The following is a 22,373-nucleotide window of genomic DNA, read 5'->3' as shown; positions in this document are numbered from 1 at the left end:
GCGCCACTCACAGTGTCTGAAAACAGCACTCGAGCAAGCCAAGGGAGGGGGCAGACGACAACCACGCATGGCACCAGGGGAAAGAAGCAGCCCAGATTGGGGCGCCCTGTATCAGACACAATCCCTTTGCCTTCAGTCCCCGACCTGAGCCTACGAGTCCAGGGGCTACCCTGGGAATACCCAGTAATGGAACTGGAAGCCAGTGATTACAGACTGGGTCAGGGCGCACGTTGGCAATGGCGATGACTATACCTGCGCACTCTGTGTGATATCTTCCCGTTGCTGTCTGTCTAGATGCCCAATAGCATCAGTGGCTTCTTTTTCACAAGGGTCATAAATGCCAGAACCATCTGAAGGCAGGAAACAAGGAAGATATGCAGAGGATTATCTTTTAGCATCTCTGAACAGGTGTGCTGGCTGAGGGAACTAGGTGTGTTACCCCCCGCGCCCCATCCACACCCAGCTCTGGAAAACATGCCTAGCTCGGTGACCCACTCGGCGTCCAGCCCTTGACAGAAATAATTCACAAGTGTCTCAGAGCAAGAAAGTCACGTGGGAGTGGGTCACCACTGCCCCGGATCCGCCCTCTGAATGACGGCTGCGGACCCGGTCAGGGCTGGATATGATGGTGCCAGAGGGTAGTCACATGCTTCAGCTCTAGGGGGTGGACACGGGGCTGCTGCTGTCCTAACCCAGTCAGTGTACCCGCCAGCAGGCGGCCTGGAACCCTGTCCTTTCCCTGCAACCTGCAAAGCACAAGGCCCCAACCTGGCATCACGATGCCCGACGCCAGGCACTCCAGCACTCTCCGCAGGGCCTCGCCAGCACCCATCGGTCTGTTGGCCGTGCCAATGGATTTCTCACACAGGAGCTCGAGAGGCTGAAAGGGAAGAGGGACAGTGAGCCAAGAGCCTACAGGATGGGTCCGGCCGCCACTAGGGAGCTGTCACTGCATGAGTGGGTCGGGGCACACGTGGGACCCATAGCCAACCAGTCGGGTAAAGTCAAAGCCTCAGGGCTAAGCCTGAGCCAGGGCACCTAGGACAGGGGCCTTCAAGGACCAGACATGACATCCTGCAGGCTGTGTGAGCTCAGAGACCAAGCTAAGGTTATAATGTAGTACTTCTTACTTAAAATCTAACCATTTATTTACAAATATAAAAACTAGCTCAACTGCAAGCTGAAAAAAAAAAAGGGTGCAACTGGCAAGAACTGGTCCTGCGTGAGAGCATCTACAAACCTTCCCAGAGAGATCATTCCCACCTCCTGGTCAGCCCCCACTCCTGGGATTGAGCTGTGCAACCCCTGCAGAGGGCCCCGACCCACACTGCCCCAACCCCAACCCCAGGTGTGGCAAGCAGGAGCAGCTCCACAGGCAGCTCTGTAGAGTACACACCAGCCACGTGTCAAGGGGCCACTCCTGCCCCATGACCATCAAGTGTTCCTGGGACATCCAAAAGACTCTGCACACACCACCCCCAGTAGCCACAGCAACATGCCTTACCCAGCCTCGGAGGGGACCCCAGGTGGGCACACGAGTGCACAGGTCCCTCAAGACCCGGATCACAATGACACAAGACTTCAGCCCGTTGGCTCTGGCCTAGGGGAACAAAACACAGGCTCTTCAGTCTGAGGCACCGCCCAGGGCAGAAGTCAACATGAACAACACAAGTGTCACGGTGCTGCTTTGCCAAGGGTAAACAGTCAACACTGGCGACCACCAAGGGTGTGGCCAGCCGCAATGTCACTATGTGTACAAGAGAGTGTTACTCTTAACACAAAGCAGCAGCAGCAGCAGCCCACCAACTCAGTCTCAGCCTCTTTTGGGGTCGAATTTGTTGAGGTGCACTCCTTTAGGACCTGCGCAGCTGCAGGTGCTAAGCTCGGCACGGCTATCGTCAATGTTAAGGAATCTTTATGGTGACAGTTAGCCAAGTTAAAACTTAGGAATTCTCTACCAAAAGACAAATAGAAGAACAAAATGCAAACCTGGAACCACTTGGCGTGTCGGAGGGACGCCAAGGCAGCAAGGCATTTCTGCCTGTCCAGAACGTCCGGGGGGTCGTTGACTGATAGCGTTTCTATTCATGGATGGAATAAGAAGACAAGGCACAGTTTGACCAAGGGGTTTCTGTCAGGTGGAAAGGGGATGTGGCAGCTTTCTAAAGGGCAGCTGAGTTTCCCAGAAGCTGAATTCATCTCCACCCTGGACCAGGGAAGGAGAAACTAGAGCACATTCAACTCTGCCCTGTGAGGAAATTGTAAAAATTGGAGGCCCCCTCCAAAAATAAAAAGAAAAAGAAAAAAGAAAGAAAAAGAAAAAATAAAACAAACATAAAAACAAAAGTGGGGAGTTATTCTAAAAGGAATAATCTCATGAGGGAGGGGAGAGATAGGTGGAGCCTATCTTCTAATCCTCTTCCCTTGCCTTCTCCCAATAAATTAGCTATGCTAAAATGTTCAATAGGAAAAAATTTAAAAAGGCCGAGGGAGAGGAAATGAACTCCCTCTCTGCATCCCACAACAGCCATCCCAAGGCATCTGCGGCAAAGGGGACCAACTCCGCCCACCAGGCGGGACTGCCCTAGCCCCAGCCCTTGACAGAGAGAGTCCTGTTGGTCAAAGGTCCAGCGTCCCTACGTTGATCAAGTAGAAGGGCTTTGGTAGTCGGAATCAGCTATGAGAACCAAAGGTAAACAGCAACAAGGGCGCTATGCCAGCCTATGCTGCGGCCAAGCAGAGCATTTGTCTTCTCTGCCATCTGCACACCAGGGGTTTGGATAAGGCCTGAAGACAGGCACGCGAGCGGCGGGCCATGGACTGCGAGCACATTATTAGCGTGAGGTCCAATGATGTGGTTTGAAAAACTGGACAACAATTTAAAACTTTATCCAAAACTCTGTATCAGCTCTTTGTGCTTCTGTCACTTTAGATGATAAAAGAGCCATGACAGAGGACAAACGAAGAGGCCCTCAGCTCAGCTGCAGCACAGGCTGTTGGTAAACTCCAACGTGGTGCTCATGCAGAAACCATCTGGTTGTCTCATCTTTAAAACCATGGAATCACCAGGGACACTTCTCCACAGCCAGAGAATGGCTCCATAGAAAAGCAACTTCCACATTCATGTTTGAGAACGTTCAAGGATGAAGATAAAGGAAAATGGTGCAGTCCCCTATGAAAAGTGCTACTCACTTTTAGTGCGACCGTTTTGTCAAACTCCCAAGTACTCAAAGCCAACGGGAGATGTGATCTCAGAGTAAAGGTGGTCAATCTACACCGTATACCAAAGCAGTCTAAAACTGAATAGCACATTTGAATAGTGAGGGAACACCACGTTTTCAAAGTCCTGCCAGCCTGTCTCGGCCTCCCTACCTCCAGCTAATACTTTCTCCATTTCTTCTCTGACAACAGGGGATGTCAGGTGGATGGTCAGGGACAACGGAGGCTCTTTTGTGTTTTTTATCACAATCGCAGCATCGTCGACAGATTGCAGTATTTCGTACTTGTCTTCTGTTACAGCCTAAAAAATAAAATGCAACTTTCAAAACACTTTCTCCTCAAATCAATCAACAATTCTATCTGGCTCCACCTATTCCTGCAACAGAAAGGCCAACCTCTTGAGTATGATGACCCGGAAGTGATTTCACCTGGGATGTCAGGCTCTCTCTAACTGGCCAGGTCTTTGGCCACGTTTTGGGTACTTGAAAGAGGGATAACTAGTGAAAGAAGCGATTTCCAAACGGTGCTTAAAAATGCAATGGTAGGGCCGGGCGCGGTGGCTCATGCCTGCAATCCCAGCACTTTGGGAGTCCGAGGTGGGTGGATCACGAGGTCAGGAGATCGAGACCATCCTGGCTAACCCGGTGAAACACCATCTCTACTAAAAATACAAAAAACTAGCCGGGCGTGGTGGCAGGCACCTGTAGTCCCAGCTACTCGGGAGGCTGAGGCAGGAGAATGGCGTGAACACGGGAGGCGGAGCTTGCAGTGAGCTGAGATCACACCACTGCACTCCAGCCTCGGCGACAGAGCGAGACTCTATCTCAAAAACAAAAACAAAAACAAGACAACAAACAAACAAAAAAGCAATGTTAGGCCAGGTGCAGTGGCTCACGCCTGTAATCCCAGCACTTTAGGAGGCTGAGGTGGGTGGATCACAAGGTCAGGAGATCGAGACCATCCTGGCTAACAGGGTGAAATCCCATCTCTACTAAAAATACAAAAAAACTAGCTGGGCGTGGTGGCGGGCGCCTGTAGTCCCAGCTACTCAGGAGGCTGAGGCAGGAGAATGGCGTGAACCCGGGAGGCAGAGCTTGCAGTGAGCCAAGATCATGCCACTGCACTCCAGCCTGGGCAATAGAGCGAGACTCTGTCTCAAAAAAAAACCCAAAAAAAACCAAACAAAAAAGCAATGTTAGGCCAGGTGAGGTGGCTCACGCCTGTAATCCCAGCACTTTGGGAGGCTGAGGTGGGCAGATCAGCTCAGGTCAGGTCAGGAGTTCAAGACCAACCTGGCCAACATGGTGAAACCCCATCCCTACTAAAAATACAAAAATTAGCTGGGCGCAGTGGAAGCATGTAGTCCCAGATACTCAGAAGACTGAAGGAGGAGACTCACTTAAACCAGGGAGGCAGAGGCTGCAGTGAGCTGAGATCGCACCACTACATTCCAGCCTGGGTGACAAGAGTGAGACTCCATCTCCAAAAAAAAAAAAAAAAACCAATGGCAAAGAGTTTAGGATCCAGGAGCCAGGAGGAGGAGACCCTCCTTTTGCCCTTTAGTAGTTGATCAACTTTGGATAAATCACTCTCATACAGACTCTAATCTGTATAATGGACTTAATGACACGAACTACACCACAAGGTTGTTGGAAGCCTCAAACAGACGCTGCGGGGAAAGCGGTGGACACTGCAGAGTGGGCATCCAGCCACTGCTACTTCCATACTGGGACGAGCAGCCAGTGTAGAGTAAACCCTGTGTGCAGTGAAACAGTCAGTGTGCAGTATCCTATGGCGCATCTAAACGTATGTACTTACTGCAAATGCACATCTACAAGGACACTCACGACTATTTTCATTCTTGGTACCACCTTCTATGACTTGACAAAGAAAATTCAAGCTTTTGGCTGAAGGTAGTGGCTCGCACCTGTAATCCCAGCACTTTGAGAGGCCGAGGTGGGTGGGTCACTTGAGGTCATGAGTTCGAGACCAGCCTGGCCAATATTGTGAAATCCTGTCTTTACTAAAAATATAAAAAATAGCCCGGCACGGTGGCAGGCGCCTGTAATCCCAGCTACTTGGGAGGCTGAGGCAGGGAGGCGGAGGCTACAATGAGCTGAGACTGTGCCACTGCACTCCAGCCTGGGGGACAGAGCAGGACACAGTCTCAAAAAAAAAAAAAAGAAAGAAGAAAATTCAAGCTGAAGGAAGTTAAGTAAATATGTTGGGGGGAGAATAAATACACTGAAAAATCTGAAACAGGATTTCTCAACCTCAGTACAACTGACCTTCTGGGCTGGATAATTCTTGGTTGGGGGGACTACTCTGCACATCATAGGGTGTTCATCTCTGGTCTTCACCTATCAGGTGCTGACAGCACCACAGCACCCCAACACCACATTGTCAACAGACACTACCAAATGTTATCAGGGGAGGAGAGTGATTCACCCCTCTTAAGGAACCACTGAAAATGATTTAAAAAATACCTATTATTTTCATCTTTAAGGAATAATTATTGGCCAGGCTCAATGGCACATGCCTGTAATCCCAGCACTTTGGGAGGCTGAGGCAAGCAAATAGCTTAAGGCCAGGAGCTCAAAACCAGCCAGGACAACGTAATGAAACCTCTTATGTACAAAAAATTTTAAAAATTAGCCAGACATGGTGGCACATGCTTGCGGTCCCAGATACTCAGGAGGCTGAGGTGGGAGGATTGCTTGAGGCTGCAGTGAGCTGTGATTGCACCACTGTACCCAAGCCTGGGCAACAGAGCAAGAGACCCTGTCTCCTCAAAAAAAAAAAAAAAAGGTCAGGAGATCGAGACCATCTTGGCTAACACAGATGAAACTTCACCTGATGGGTAAAGACCAGAGATGCTACGAAAAATACAAAAAATTAGCTGGGCGTGGTGGCAGGTGCCTGTAGTCCCAGCTACTCGGGAGGCTGAGGCAGGAGAATGGCGTGAACCCAGGAGGCGGAGCTTGCAGTGAACCAAGATGGCGCCACTGCACTCCAGCCTGGGCGACACAGCAAGACTCCACCTCCAAAAAAAAAAAAAAAGGAATGGTTTCTCACAAATGTTTTTACTGTAGAAACATTTATGACAATTTACTTCACTTAATATCCTTGCTAAATAGAGACAAGAATAAAGTTAATTTAAGAATTACTACTATGGACGGGCGCAGTGGTTCATGCCTGTAATCCCAGCACTTTGGGAGGCCAAGACGGGCAGATCACCTGAGGTCGGGAGTTCGAGACCAGCCTGACCAACATGGAGAAAACCCATCTCTACTAAGAACACGAAAGTAGCTGGGCGTGGTGGGGCATGCCTCCAATCCCAGCTACTCAGGGGGCTGAGGCAGGAGAATCGCTTGAACCCGGGAGGCGGGGGTTGCAGTGAGCTGAGATCGCCCCACTGCACTCCAGCCTGGGCAACAACAGCGAAACTCTGTCCCGCCCCCACACCCCCCTCTGCCAAAAAATTACCACTATGGGCCGGACACAGTGGCTCACGCCTGTAATCCCAGAACTTTGGGAGGCAGAGACGGGCATAATACCTGAGGTCAGGAGTTCGAGACCAGCCTGGCCAACATGGTCTCTACTAAAAATGCAAAAATTAGCTGGACATGGCAGCGGGCACCCATAATCCCAGCTACTCAGGAGGCTGAAGCAGAAGAATCACTTGAACCCAGGAGGCGGAGGCTGCAGTAAGCCAACATCGCACCACAGCACTCCAGCCTGGGTGACAGAGCAAGACTGTTTCAAAAAAGAAAAAGAATTACCTCTATGCTGATGTACCTTCAGAAGAAAAAAAAAGAAAATTGTCACTAGAAAAATTTCACAGCTTCATTTACAATAGCTCCGCAGAAGTGTCTAATGCATTTACATTGGCTCCGTATTTTAATCCTGATCTTTGTCCTGAACCCAAAATCGTCAGTCCCATGTGAAAGAACACAAATCTGCATTGTGAAAGTAAATCAGGTTTTTCTTTCTAAGGAATAAGATTCAAAGATTCAAAGGCTGTGGTGGCTCAGGCCTGTCATCAAGAGTTCAAGAACAGCCTAGGCAACATGTGAAAACCTCGTATCTACACACACACATACACACAGACAATACAAAAAATAGCTGGGTGTGGTAGCACACACCTGTAGTCCCAGCTACTTGGGAAGCTGAGGTGGGAGAAACACTTGAGCCAGGGAGGCAGAGGTTGCAGTGACGCCAGATCATGCCACTGCACTCCAGCCTGGATGACAGAGCAAGACTCTGTCAAAGATTCATAGAGGCTTGTACACTTCTTTTTTGCTTATCCTATAAATAAATTCAGAGGGACTGTGTCCTGAGGAGGCAACAGCTGGCAGAGGTTCTGATGCCTCCAAACAGCCCAGCCGTGGGTCTTGGGATCCACTCCTCAGCTGCCCTGCAGCTCTGTCACATCATCTGTCCCACTTAGAGGAGGATGAAATAACACACATCAAGAGCACATCTGGCTGAGGGCCTGACTTTAGCAAACACTCAATAAACAGAGGCCATTATTTACGCAATACTTTCACAATGAAACAAATAAATGGTTTTTTTTTTTTTTTTTTTTAAAAGATCTTTTAGCTCGGGGTGGTAGTACATGACTGTAGTCCTAGCTACTCAGGGGGCTGCAATGAGAGGATCACCTGAGCCCTGGAAGTGGAGGTTGCAGTGAACCATAATTGCGCAACCACACTCCAGCTTGGGCTACAGAGCGAAACCTTCCTCATCTTAAAAAAATAAAAACGGCCAGGCGCGGTGGCTCATGCTTGTAATCCCAGCACTCTGGGAGGCCGAGATGGGCGGGTCATTTGAGGTCACGAGTTCAAGACCACTCTGGCCAACATGGCGAAACCCCATCTCTACTAAAAATACAAAAATTAGCTGGACGTAGTGGCATGTACCTGTAATACCAGCTACTCGGGAGGCTAAGGCAGGAGAATCGCTTGAACTCAGGAGGCAGAGGTTGCAGTGAGCCAAGACTGCACCACTGCACTCCAGCCTGGGCAACAGAGTAAGACTCCATCTCAAAAAAAAAAAAAATTGTTTGTGGTGGCTCACACTTCTAATCCCAGCACTGTGGGAGGCTGGGGACAGGAGGACTCCTTGATGGCAAGAGTTTGAATCCAGCCAGGGCAATACAGCAAGAACCCATCTCTATTTATAAAATAAAAAATAAACACATAGAAAAGATTTTCAGCTGGGCGAGGTGGCTCATGCCTGTGATCCCAGCACTTTGGGAGGCTGAGATGGATGAATCACCTGAGGTCAGGAGTTAAGATAGCCTGACCAACATAGTGAAACCCTGTCTATACTAAAAATATAAAAATTAGCTGGGTGTAGTGGTGCATGCCTGTAATCCTAGCTACTTGGGAGTCTGAGGTAGGAAAATTGTCTACCTCAGAAGCAGAGGTTGCAGTGAGCTGAGATCGAGCCACTGCACTCTAGCCTGGGCAACAGAGCGAGACTCCGTCCCAAAAGAAAAAAAAAATTCTTTACATTCAGCTTTGGATCCAATGGAAGAGATAACAACTCTGCTATCTACCTAGCCATCCATCCAATGAAGCCTAGACGTGAAGTTTATGCCCAATGACCTCGGGCTGGTGCAGCCCAGCACACAATAGGCACGGGGTCCTTATGACCCCTGCAGTCAGGTTCCACAGAATCTCAGTGGTTTGGTGGTGTCCTGGTTGTCACCTACTGAGAAGGCACATGCACAGCAAGTGCCAGGGCAAGTCTGGCATGTGCTTCTTGGAGCACGGCCTAGCAGGACACTTCTTCCTGGGCCCCACATCCTCAATCTACCACCCCCCCACCCACCTACCCGGCAGTGGTGGCCACACTTACAGCAAGCTGGATGGCCAGGTTGTCGGCCACCTTGTCCAGGAGGGCGGTTGTGGGCTTCTCCTTACACAGCAGCACCAGCTCCAGATCCAAGTCCCCCTTGAGTAGGAGGCCCTTTGCCACCAGGCCCACCCGCATCACTCCTCGCAGGGTTCTGGTCATGTGCTCCGTCTTCTGTTCCCTGAGGGACAGAGCAACACCCAGCTCAGTGAGGAATTCAGTCTGACCACAACCCAGAGGTCCCCAGAGAGGCTGGAGTTTCTTAGAAAACAGGTGCCAACCTCTACCCTGGCTACCCTACAAAAAAGAAAAGGACAACGGAAAACCTCACTTACCCGGCCCCTTCTTTACTGTCGTCCTCTGGGGGCACATCCATGTTATCGGACTCTGCCTGCTCGCTGCTACCCTTTTCCTGCTCGTCTATCCAGTCGGACACAGCTTTGAGCGCCCGCTCCGTGTGGGACACCATGTTCTGGACTGCCTCCAGCTCCTCTTGTGTTGGATAAACGGAAGAATGCTTCGCCATCACATGGCGGTCATCATTCACAAAAATTCGCATTGGACGCTAGGGATGTGAGAATTAAGTTAAAAATGATGTAAAGAGAGAAAGCAGCCCAACGTTCATCTTTTAAGCTGCACAATTCAGAATGATGCTATATCGCTCGTGTGTAAAAGTGAAGCCTGCAGGAGCACAACTGAAGAACCAAGGAGGGACAAGCAAACTGAAAAGCTGTTGTCTCTGGGCAGTGGGAGTAATGGGGCACTGACTTTGTTCCTACACTATCACAATGGAATACAGAATAGATAATATTACTTTATAATCCAAAAGGGCTAATAAAAATGGTAATGGAAGCAAATGCTTTGGAAAAGGCTACAAACATCTCTGTACACGAGTGAAGAAACAGTATCTGTGATCAAAAACAAACTTACCATTTTTACTTCTTCTGTAGTGTCTGGAAATCAAACTTTTGCTTATCTTTTCAAATTGTGATAGAGTTCCTTGGTGTTATCAATACTTCAACTCTATAAGATCAGAAAATCTTTTTAGTTTCATATAATTTATAGGAGGATTCATTTTAGCAGCTAGGTACACAGTAGCAAGAATGACATGTGTGCTGCCTCATGAAGGGCCTGTCAACACAGCAGGACACATCTTTATTTCCAAGTAACCACTGCTAAGCCAAGGCATTAACTACGTAACACCCTAAAAATGAAAACAGATGGTTTCTAGAAGCCAGAACTGACTTCAGGCCCACAAGCCACTCAGATGGTATTTTACTTCTTTTATCTTCCTTTACATAAATATGCCCATTTTTACAAGTATGAAAATATTAACAGGTCTCCAAAAAACACTACAGGTAGAAATGTCCACATCAGGCTAGGCACAGTGGCTCATGCCTGTAATCCTGCCACTTTGGGAGGCTGAGAGGGGTGGATCACTTGAGGTCAGGAGTTCAAGACCAGCCTAGCCAACATTGTAAAACCCCATCTCTACTAAAAATACAAAAATTAGCCGGGCGTGGTGGGCGCCTGTAGTCCCGGCTACTCGGGAGGCTCAGGCACAAGTATCGCTTGAGCCCAGGAGGTGGAGGCTGCAGTGAACAGAGATCACACCACTGCACTCCAGCATGGGTGACAGAGCAAGACTTCATCTCAAAAAAAAACAAAAAACAAAAAACAAAAAAAAGATGTTCACATCAAAATCTTGGTGCTTGGGGAAGGAAAAGAGAGGGAAAGAGCTCTGACCTCTGATGGTAATGAAGAGATGGAAGGAAGAAAGACATGTGACAAAGGGTCCCAAAAGGCTTCTGTAAAATGAAAAAGAAAGAACCTCCCGAAAAGTGAACATTTGAAATATCAGGCGGACGATGACAACCACATCAGGTTCAACTCTGAAGAGGCTGAGACAACTGAAGTGCACGACAGAATCCTTCAGGACAAACGAAGCCATAATTACTATTTCGGTCTCAGTATCATGCCGACTCCAACCTACTCAATTCCCACTCTACACAAACAGTCTGGTCCATACTGAAATCTTCCAAATGAGTAAACAACCAAAAAACCCCATCAGCATAATACACACCAGATGAATCTACCCCCTACAGGCAACTGCCAGCCCCTTCCGACTAAACTAGTTCCGAGCCAGCACAGCAGGCTCAAACCTGAAAGGCCCAAGCATCAAGGATAAAGTCTGACATGCTGCCAAAACAAGAACTTCCCAAAATACCCAGGACTACCTAGCAAATCTAACTGCAAAATTTAAACACCCCAAGGTTAAACTTTAAAACCTAAGGGTGCGAGCGAGGTGGCTCACGCCTGTAATCCCAGCACTTTGGGAGGCCAAGGTGGGTGGATCACTTGAGATCAGGAGTTCGAGACTAGCTTGGCTAACATGGAGAAACCGCATCTCTCCTAAAAATACAAAAATTAGACAGATGTGGTGGCGTGCACCTGTCATCCCAGCTACTAGGGAGGCTGAGGCAGAACAGCGTGAACCCGGGAGGCAGAGGTTGCAGTGAGCTGAGACTGCACCACTGCACTCCAGCGTGGCAAACAGAGTCTCCTCCTCAAAATAAATAAATGAATAAATAAATTAAACCGGCCAGGTGCGGTGGCTCATGCCTGTAATCCCAGCACTTTGGGAGGCCAAGGCAGGCAGATCACGAGGTCAAGAAATCGAGACTATCCTGGCTAACACTGTGAAACCCCATCTTTACTAAAAATACAAACAATTAGCCGGGTGTGGTGGCACATGCCTCTTGTCTCAGCTACTCAGGAGGCTGAGGCAGAAGAATCACTTGAACCCAGGAGGCAGAGGTTGCAGTGAGCTGAGATCGCGCCACTGCACTCCACCCTGGGTGACGGAGCGAGACTCCGTCTCAATAAATAAATAAATAAAACCTAGGGGTCGCCAGGCGTGGTGGCTCACGCCTGTAATCCCAACACTTAGGGAGGCCGAGGCAGAGGCATCACCTGAGGTCACGAGTTCAAGATCAGCCTGGCCAACATGGTGAAACCCTGTCTCTATTAAATATACAAAAAATGAGTCGGGTGTGGTAGCACATGCTTGTAATCCTAGCTATTCAGCAAGCTGAGGCCTGAGAATTGCTTGAACCTGGGAGGCGGAGGTTACAGTGAGTCGAGATCACACCATTGCACTCCAGCCTGGGTGACAAGAGCAAAACTCTGTCTCATTTAAAACAAAACAAAACAAAACAAAACAAAAAACCCCCAGGAGTCAAATGATGCCCCTGCAAAGCCCAGCAACAGGACATGGTGAGGTCAAAGGCTTCATGTCAGGGTAGGGATGCAGGAGGGAAGGAGTGTGAGGGGGCATGGGATGAAAAGGGCAGAAAGCCAGTCCCTGGGCTCAGTGGCTCAACATGCCTGAGACTCACACCATGAGGCAAGCCACTCGATCGATCGCCCAAGGAAAGCTTCTGCACAGACCTGGACCTGAAACCCCACTTGCCCAGCCACTAGCTTCCTTCTTGCATTAGCAACACGGAAGAGGCCCCTCTACTCTCGGCAGGACTAGGAAAATGAAACAAGTCAACCTACTTGAAGCATGCAGCACATATCCCACAGACCTAACAATTGGTACTAGATCCTACTGTTGAAAAAAATCTGCCTTCCCAGGCTGCAATGAGGGCCAGGCGTGAGTGATGTGTGTGCAAAGGGCATCCTCTCCTCCATCATCCATGTCTCTTCACCGAGCCAGAGTCAAGCTCCACAGGGCCTTCTTTCGCCACTGATTCTGCCAAGCCTGTTCCCTTGGCTATGGTTTCCCTGGATAGTCGCAAAGACACTGGGAATCTTGTTCATGAAGTGAATCCTTCTGAAGGAATTATAGTTACTTCAGTTAGGGGAATAATACTGTGGTTGTGCTGGAAAGAACCAACTTCAACTGTTCCACACATATTTAAGACAAATTTATGGCTGAAATTATATACCTGGTATTTGCTCTGAAATATACCGGGGAGCAGAAAGTAGAGAAGGATGAGGCCGGGCGTGGTGGCTCACGCCTGTAATCCCAGCACTTTGGGAGGCCAAGGCGGGCAGATCACGAAGTCAGGAGATCGAGACCATCCTGGCTAACACGGTGAAACCTCGTCTCTACAAAAATACAAAAAATTAGCCAGGCATGGTGGTGGGTGCCTGTAGTCCCAGCTACTAGGGAGGCTGAGGCAGGAGAATGGCACGATCCCGGGAGGCAGAGCTTACAGTGAGTGACCCGAGATCGTGCCACTGCACTCCAGCCTGGGCGACAGAGCAAGACTCCGTCTCAAAAAAAAAAAAAAAAAAAGAAAGTAGAGAAGGATGAAACAAGACTGTAGAACACTGACAGCTGTTGAAGCTGGGTGATGGATACTGTAATTCTTTTGTGCATGTTTTAAAAATTCCATAATAGATTTTTTGTTTTTAATTATTTGTAGAGATGGCGTGCCGCCATGTTGCGTGAGCTGGTCTCAAACTCCTGGGCTCAAGTGATCCTCCCACTTCAGTCTCCCAAAGTGCTGGGATTACAGGTGTGAGCCACGATGCAAAGCCAACACTTTTTGTTTTTTTGAGAGAGTCTTGCTCTGTCGCCCAGGCTGGAATGCAGTGGTGTGATCTCGGCTCACTGTAATCTCTGCCTGCCAGGTTCAGGCAATTCTCCTGTCTCAGCCTCCCTAGTAGCTGGGACTACAGGTGTGTGTCCCCACACCCGGTGAATTTTTGTATTTCTAGTAGGGACAGGGTTTCACTATGTTCACCAGGCTGGTCTTGAACTCCTCGACCTCCTTGAACTGGGGAGGTGGAGACTGCCATGAGCCGAGACTGCACCACTGAACTCCAGCCTACGTGACACAGCAAGAGAATGTCTAGAAATAAATAAATAAAAATATAACAACAAAAACCTATTGAAAGAAGCTCCCAGGAGAAGTGGACCGTAATCTGCTGCAGGGGATATACCAAGTGAGCCTGGATCCTACCGGAGCGCCAGAAAGCAACAAAGCACTGGTGACTATAGCAGTCTTGTCCTGAGGACATCAGAGCTGACTTGTGAGGTGTCCCACTGGCTACATTTGGAACAAATTCAAAAAGAATCATGCTTCCACCTACATAAAGTTCTAGAATAAGCGAAACTAATCAGTGATGGGACAGCCTCTGGGGAACGGTGGTAGGGGATCACATGGGAAGGCGCCCTCCGAAGCTTTCTGAGATGAAGGTTACATTCTCCCTCCTGACAAGAGTTGGGTATATGCAGTGGCCAGAATTCACTGACTGGTATACTAAAGATCTGTGCATTATTTAAAAAGAAAAAAGAGGCTGGGCATGGTGGCTCACCACGTTGGGAGCAGCACTTGTCAGGAGTTCAAGACCAGCCTGAGTGAATCTACAAAAAAAATTTTTAAAGAAAAACATAAAAACCTAGCTGCAAATAAATAATAAATTCTTGTTAATATGTAGAGGGAAGATTAGAACTTTCTGTTATTTAGTTGGAAATGCATCATAAAAGTAAAGTGAGGCAGGAGCAGTGGCTCACGCCTGTTATCACAGCACTTTGGGAGGCCAAGGCACTTGAGCACAGTAGTTCGAGGCCAACTTGGGCAACATAATCAGACCTGGTCTCCAAAAAAATTTTTTTTAAATTAGCCAGGTAGGCTGAGCGCGGTGGCTCATGCCTGGAATCCCAGCACTTTGGGAGGCTGAGGCAGGTGGATCACCTGAGGTCGGGAGTTTGAGACCAGCCTGACCAACATGGCAAAACCCCGTCTCTATTAAAAATACAAAATTAGCTGGGCATTGGTGGCACGTGCCTGTAGTCCCAGCTACTCGGGAGGCTGAGGCAGGAGAATCGCTTGAACCCAGGAGGCGGAGGTTGCAGTGAGCCGAGATCACACCATTGCACTCTAGCCTGGGCAACAAGAGCAAAACTCCATCTTAAAAAAAAGAAAAAAAAATTAGCCAGGTATGGTGGCACCTGCCGTTAATTTCAGCTACTCAGGAGGCTGAAGGAGGAGGATCACTTGAGCCCAGGAGATGGAGGCTGCAGTAAGCCAAGACTGTGCTACTGCACTCCAGCCTGGGCAAAAAAAGTGTGTGAGACCCTGACCCCCGCCACCCCAAAAAAGAACTGTAAATAAATATTAAATTCTAGTTAATAATATGTAGAGCGAAGACTTGCAACTTCCTGCTACTTAGTTTGAAATGCATCATCAAAATAAAGTGGCCATGCGCAGTGGCTCACACCTGTAATACCAACACTTTGGGAGGCCGAGGTGGGTGGATCACCTGAGGTCAGGAGTTCGAGACCAGCCTGACCAACATGGTGAAACCCTCTCTCTACTAAAAATACAAAAATTAGCTGGGCGTAGTGGAGTGCACCTGTAATCCCAGCTACCCAGGAGGCTAAGGCAGAAGAATCGTTGGAACTAGGGAGGCAGAGGCTGCAGTGAGCTGAGATCGCACCATTGCACTCCAGCCTGGGCGACAGAGCAAGACTCTGTCTCAAAATATAAAAATAAAATAAAAAATAAAAATAAAATTAAAAAAAAAATATATATATATATATATTTGGCCAGGCATAGTGGTTCATGCCTATAACCCCAACACTCTGGGAGGCTGAGACGCGAGGAGTGCTTAAGCGCAGGAGTTTGAGATGGCACTGAGCTACGACTGTACCACTGCACTCCAGCCTGGGCAACAAAAGTGTAACCCTGTCTCTGATCAATCAATAAAGTGAAAAGTGAAAAGAATTATAAGTGGATGGACAAATATGTGAAACACAGCAGTTAAATGCCCACAGCAAAACCTAGGCTGTGCATACAGGTAGGTGTTCATTAAATTTTTTATTTTATTATTATTATATTTTGAAGTGCAGTTTAACTCTTGTTGCCCAGGCTGGAGTGCAACAGCACAATCTCGGTTCACTGCAACCTCTGCCTCCCAGGTTCAAGAGACTGTCCTGCCCTCAGCCTCCCAAGTAGCTGGGATTACAGACATGCACCACCACACCTGGCTAATTTTTTTTTTGTATTTTTAGTAGAGACGGGGTTTCATCACATTTGTCAGGCTGGTCTCGAACTCCTGACCTCAAGTGATCTGCCCGCCTCGGCCTCCCAAAGTGCTGGAACTACAAAGGCGTGAGCCACTGCGCCCAGCTTAAATTTTTTATTATTATTATTTTTGAAACGGACTCTCACCGTGTTGCCCAGGCTGGAGTGGAGTGGCACGATCTCGGCTCACTGCAACCTCCGCCTCCCAGGTTCAAGTGATTCTCCTGCCTCAGCTTCCCAGATAGCCGGGATTACAGGCACCTACCACCATGTCAGGCTAACTTTTGTATTTTTAGTAGAGACGGGGGTTTCAACATGTTGGCCAGGCTGGTCTGAAACTCCTGACCTCAAATGATCGGCCCACCTCGGCCTCCCAAAGTGCTGGGATTACAAGGAGTGAGCCACTACGCCTGGCCTAAGTGTTCACTAAAATTGTATCACCCTTTTTTCTATGTTTGAACATTTTCAAAAGATGTTACTAAAATAAAAGATTCAACACATTAAATTTATATATATCCATAACTCCATACAGATACTTTAAAAAAAAAACTAATTTCCCACATTAGAGGTGTTTACATCCAAACTTCATACTCTGAAAATTGTTAAAAGACTAAAGTTCACCCCCAGTTGATACAATCTATTAAAAAAAGCCATGTGACATATTAGAGAGTTAGAGGTAGAAAATCACCCCACTGTCAGGCGCAGTGGCTCACACCTGTAATCCCAGCACTTTGGGAGGCTGAGGCTGGCGGATCACGAGGTCAGGAGATCGATACCATCCTGGCTAACACGTTGAAACCCCTCTCTACTAAAAATACAAAAAAACTGGACGGGAGCAGTGGCTCACGCCTATGATCCCAGCACTTTGGGAGGCTGAGGTGGGTGGATCACGAAGTCAGGGGTTCGAGACCAGCCTACCCACATGGTGAAACCCCACCTCTACTAAAAATACAAAAATTAGCTGGGCGTGGTGGCGGGCGTCTGTAATCCCAGCTACTCAGGAGGCTGAGGCAGGAGAATTGCTTGAACCCGGGAGGCGGAGGTTACAGTGAGCCGAGATCGCGCCACTGCACTCCAGCACGGGCGACAGAGCGAGACTCCGTCTCAAAAAAAATACAAAAAAATTAGCCAGGCGTGGTGGCAGGTGCCTGTAGTCTCAGCTACTCAGGGAGGCTGAGGCAGGAGAATGGCGTGAACCCAAGAGGCGGAGCCTGCAGTAAGCCGAGATCGCGCCACTGCACTGCAGTCTGGATGACAGAGTGAGACTCTATCTCGAAAAAAAGCCACCCCATCAACCATTGAAGCACTGAAGAACAAGGTATCATTCGGTCAAAATATCGCCCCATCCAAAATGCCTCAGAGGACACACACACGCCCCCAACACACCTGTCTTCAGCAAATGCCCTACATGTGGCTTTCCATCTGCTTTCTTCACTGTTCAAAATGAGAAACATGGGTGTGCCCTTGCTATAACGACTACCTCACTTCATCTTCCTCTGCTCCCCAAGGCAGACCCTTGAAAAGACCCCTGAAGGGCCTCGCTGGCCTCCAGCTTGCTCTGACCACAACTGGCCAGCATGCAGTCCGTTACATGCCTGGGTCCTCCTCCCTTAGACCAGGCAACAGCAGCAATGCTTTCTCACTCAGGTGGACACAATGAATAAGAGCAGTAATTATCTGAACTAAAACAAATGTTTAAAAACTAGAGTTATCGCTCCTTTTCAGGGCAACAAATCCATTTCTCTCTATGAGCCCAAGACCAATTTGACATCCAAGCCAGCTTCTTGGAATCTGTCTTACTAACTGATCCAGCAGTCTTCAGGGTGAGCAGAAACTTCCCTTTCAAGAGGATTTTTAGTGAGGCACACTGCTGGCAAGAAGCCTACAGCACCCACCCACACGCAACACTCCGCTGCCCCTACTAATCTAACTTTAAACGAAAGCTGCGAAACGATGAACAATGCTGCTCTTGCAACCACATTTATTCAAACCTGGCACCAGCAAAGCCTATTCTTACAATTTTTTATGATTCAATCCTGGGCACTAGCAACATGCAGCTTCTCTGAAAACAAACCCAAGGCAGGATCAAGTGGTAAATGAAGTATTGGGATTTTAAACATGACTTCTTGGTGGTTTGGGATAGTTTAACACACAGGGATTCATTTTTCTTTTGTTCCTGAATCCAGCCCACCCACAACATGCAGTTACAGAAGCTTCAACCACAAAACATGATGTTTGTGGTGTAATGGCCATCTTTCTGACCTCTCACTAATTACACTACGAGGTTCATGGCACTTGTTGGAAAAGAAACATGCCCAAGTTAGTTCAGCATGAGTGGATGAACAGATGTTTGTGGAATGGACAGGTACAGTGGCAACACCCTCACAGGTATGGCCCCACCTGTCTTCGGGGTATTTCATAAGTCTTACAGCCTTCCCAGCAACTCTAAGGAATGGTCCTGAAGTGGATATTCACTTGAGAGAGACCAAACTAGGCTCTGAAATTCACACAGACTCAACCCACCTCCTGGTTTCCTGACCTCTGGAGCTGGCCCATCCTGGGCTGTGAGCTGAAATGATACACTTGAGCTAGGAGTCTTGGTGACTCCTTGAACTTTGACAGAGTCACGCCATCAAGGGCACATTGAAAATTATTCTTAGAAAGCAACCGGCCGGGCGCAGTGGCTCCCACCTGTAATCCCACCACTTTGGGAGGCTGAGGCGGGTGGATCACCTGAGGTTGGGAGTTCCAGACCAGCCTGACCAACTCGGACAAACTCCATCTCTACTAAAAATACAAAATTAGCCCGGTGTGGTGGTGCATGCCTGTAATCCCAGCTCCTCGGGAGGCTGAGGCAGGAGAATCGCTTGAACCCGCGAGATGGAGGTTGCAGTGAGCCGAGATCGCGCCATTGCACTCCAGCCTGGGCAACAAGAGCAAAACTCCGTCTCAAAAAAAAAAAAAAAAAAAAAAAAAAAAAGCAAGCAACCTAGCGAGGCAATGCCAGTCTAAAATCTTGCTATCAATGCCATTCTGAAATATTTAAAAATGTGAAGTCCAGTGCAATGGTTCATGGTTCAGACTGCAACAGTATTATTATATCAAAGAGCCTTTTTTTTTTTTCTTTTTGAGACAGAGTCTTGCTCTGTCACCCAGGCTGGAGTGCAGTGGCATGATCTCAGCTCAACTGCAACTTCCGCCTCCTGGGTTCAAGCAATTCTTCTGCCTCACTCTACTGAGTAACTGGGATTACAGCCACTGACCACCATTCCTGGCTAATTTTTGTATTTTTAGTACAGACGGGATTTCACCATGTTGGCCAGGATGGTCTCGAACTCCTGACCTCAAGTGATCCGCCAGCCTCGGCCTCCCAAAGTGCTGGGATTATAGGCGTGAACCACCGCGCCCAGCCAGAAATAAAGATTTTAGTAAATATTTTCAACTTAAAGGACTGTCCTTTATTTTATTCCTATAGTTTTGGTGATAAAGACAATCTTGCTAATTATGAAAAATGGAAATGGTGAATGATCACTAATTTAAAGATATTTTCCTTGACAAAATAAAAAGTTGGCAAATACAGCCGGGCATGGTGGCTCACACCTGTAATCCCAGCACTTTGGGAGGCCAGGGCAGGCAGATCACGAGGTCAGGAGTTCAAGATCAGCCTGGCCAACATGGCAAAACCCTATCTCCACTAAAAATGCAAAAATTAGCCGGGTGTGGGGGCGGGCACCTGTAATCCCAGCTACTCAGGAAGCTGAGGCGGGAGAATCGCTTGAACCCAGGAGGCGGAGCCTGCAGTGAGCCGAGAGCGCACCACTGCACTCTAGCCTAGGCGACAGAGCGAGACTCCATCTCAAAAAAAAAAAAGTTGGCAAATACAAGTTGTTCCTCAAATGTTTCTGGAGACCCTGGACTCCAGGCTCACTAGTGTTGTGGAGTGCCCACAGTCCTAGAGTCAGAAGCCTGGAATTTGCCCCTGGGCTCTCCAACCTGGCAGCTTTGGGACCTACAGCAAATCACTTACCTTTCTGGCGGTGGGTGAAAAATGAGGATGAAAATACCACCTGCCTCAGGCTGCAGACAGCAAGGATTAAAGGCACTATGGGGAAATGTTTTGTGAACTATAATACTACAAATGCAAAGTATGAAGAGGATTAAATTGGGTACAGTTGTGAATGCCTGTAGTACCAGCTACTCGGGAGACCGAGGCAGGTAGGTTCGTTGAGCCCAGAAGTTCAAGACCGGCCTGGACAACATAGTGAGAGCCAGTCCTTAGGGAAAAAAAAAAAAGAAAAACATTAACTGCTCTTGGATGAACCAACAGAAATGCTTTAAAATCTGCCACCACAGAAAAACATTCAACATGACTTCAAGTGGGAATTATCAAACCCTCTTTCCAGCATGCTCTCAGGCAGCAGGGGGGCAAGGGAAGCATGGTTGAGAGATCCTCCCATTCTGGGTGGAGGCAGAAGCAATCCTTCCCCATGTATTCCCAGAGCGAAGCCTTGGATTATTTTTTTTAAACTTAGTGTACAGTTCAATGTTTACTTCTCCCAGAACTGTATTTTTCCAGTTAAGATTTTTTTTAAAAAAGACCATCTCTCACATGGACATTAAATACTAACATCCAGACATGTTAACTGTTTAGTAAAACCTTTTTACTTTGAAATAACTGCAGGCCAGGTATGGAGGCTTATGCCTATAATCCCAACACTTTGAGAGGCCAAGGCGGGCAAATCACTTGAGTGACACCAGTTCAAGATAGCCCTAGCCAACACGGCGAAAACTCAGTCTCTATTAAAAATACAAAAATTGGCCGGGCACGGCGGCTCACGCCTGTAATTCCAGCACTTTGGGAGGCCGAGACGGGCGGATCACGAGGTCAAGAGATCGAGACCATCCTGGCTAATATGGTGAAACCCTGTCTCTACTAAAAATACAAAAAAATTAGCCGGGCGTAGTGGCGGGTGCCTGTAGTCCCAGCTACTTGGGAGGCAGAAGCAGGAGAATGGCGTGAACCCGGGAGGCGGAGCTTGCAGTGAGCCGCGCCACTGCACTCTAGCCTGGGCGACTGAGCGAGACTCATCTCAAAAAAAAAAAAATTAGAACCGGCGTTGTGACTCACATCTGTAATTCCTGCACTTTGGGAGACTGAGGCAGCAGATCACTTGAGGTCAGGTATTCGAGACCAGCCCGGGCAAAATGGTGAAACCTCATCTCTACTAAAAATACAAAAAATTAGCTGGGCGTGACGGCGGGCGCCTGTAATTCCAGCTACTTGGGAGGCTGTGGCAAGAGAAATGAGGCAAGAGAAACACTTGAACCCAGGAGGCGGAGGTTGCAGTGAGCCGAGACCGTGCCACTGCACTCCAGCCTAGGTGACACTGTGAGACTCCATCTCAAAAAAAAAAAACAAAAACAAAAACAACAATCTGATATGAGAAACTAGTTTTATAGGCAAGCAGCAGAAAAGAAAGTGGCCTGGAAGACTTACTCATCTCCAAGACCTTTTATCTTTATCTAAGTAAGACCTTAACCTTCAGCTTCAAGCAAAATCCTCGAAAAGATAAGGACAGCTGTTGGGCATGTTCAGTGAAAATTACGTACTTCACACTGCAAAGTAGAACTTATTTTTTTTTTTTTTTTGGAGACAGAATCTTGCTGTCGCCCAGGCTGGAGTGCAGTGGCACAATCTCTGCTCACTGCAAGCTCCGCTTCCCGGGTTCACGCCATTCTCCTGCCTCAGCCTCCTCAGTAGCTGGGATTGCAGGCACCCGCCACCACGCCCGGCTAATTTTTTTGTATTTTTAAAGAGAGACGGGGTTTCACCGGGTTAGCCAGGATGGTCTCGATCTCCTGATCTTGTGATCCGCCCGCCTCGGCCTCCCAAAGTTCTGGGATTACAGGCCTGAGCCACCGCGCCTGGCCAGAACTTCTTACTATCACTTAAAATTATAAAAATAATTTGGAGCAAATTTGCATACTGTAATACATTCAACTTTATGACTAAATGATACATGGTGATCACACATTCCACAAGAGAATGGCCCTCAGACAGTAAACATATTTTTGTCTTAAAATTAGTGCCACTGGGCAAGGTGGCTCATATCTGTAATCCCAGCACTTTGAGAGGCTGCAGGAGGATCACTTGAGCCTAGGAATTTGAGACCAGCCTGGGCAACATAGTTTAAGACCCTATCTCTACAAAAAAAATAAAATTAGATTAAAAATTTTTAAAAAAACTAG

The 22,373-nt window shown here is 48.0% G+C and overlaps 1 protein-coding gene across 14 annotated transcripts in view; it reads right to left on the bottom strand.

Moving 5' to 3' along the window:
• The window catches only part of ILF3 (interleukin enhancer binding factor 3), a 40,504-nt gene that overhangs the window by 11,723 nt on the left and 6,408 nt on the right, over positions 1-22,373 (bottom strand). For all 14 annotated transcript variants that reach the window (XM_004060006.3, XM_019015114.2, XM_055371653.1 and 11 more), the window contains exons 2-9: positions 10,012-10,104; positions 9,417-9,646; positions 9,085-9,262; positions 3,373-3,520; positions 1,990-2,081; positions 1,505-1,600; positions 769-880; positions 253-350 (exon numbers count right to left, since the gene is read on the bottom strand). In XM_004060006.3, the coding sequence (XP_004060054.1) occupies positions 253-350; positions 769-880; positions 1,505-1,600; positions 1,990-2,081; positions 3,373-3,520; positions 9,085-9,262; positions 9,417-9,646; positions 10,012-10,014 (957 nt within the window). In that variant the 5' untranslated portion in view covers positions 10,015-10,104. The remainder of the gene's footprint in view (positions 1-252; positions 351-768; positions 881-1,504; positions 1,601-1,989; positions 2,082-3,372; positions 3,521-9,084; positions 9,263-9,416; positions 9,647-10,011; positions 10,105-22,373) is intronic.

The sequence above is a fragment of the Gorilla gorilla genome, chromosome 20 (genome assembly GCF_029281585.2).
Source record: "Gorilla gorilla gorilla isolate KB3781 chromosome 20, NHGRI_mGorGor1-v2.1_pri, whole genome shotgun sequence".
NCBI lineage: Eukaryota > Metazoa > Chordata > Mammalia > Primates > Hominidae > Gorilla > Gorilla gorilla.
Note: the sequence above shows the minus strand (reverse complement) of the source record. Positions and strands in the feature narration are given on the sequence as shown.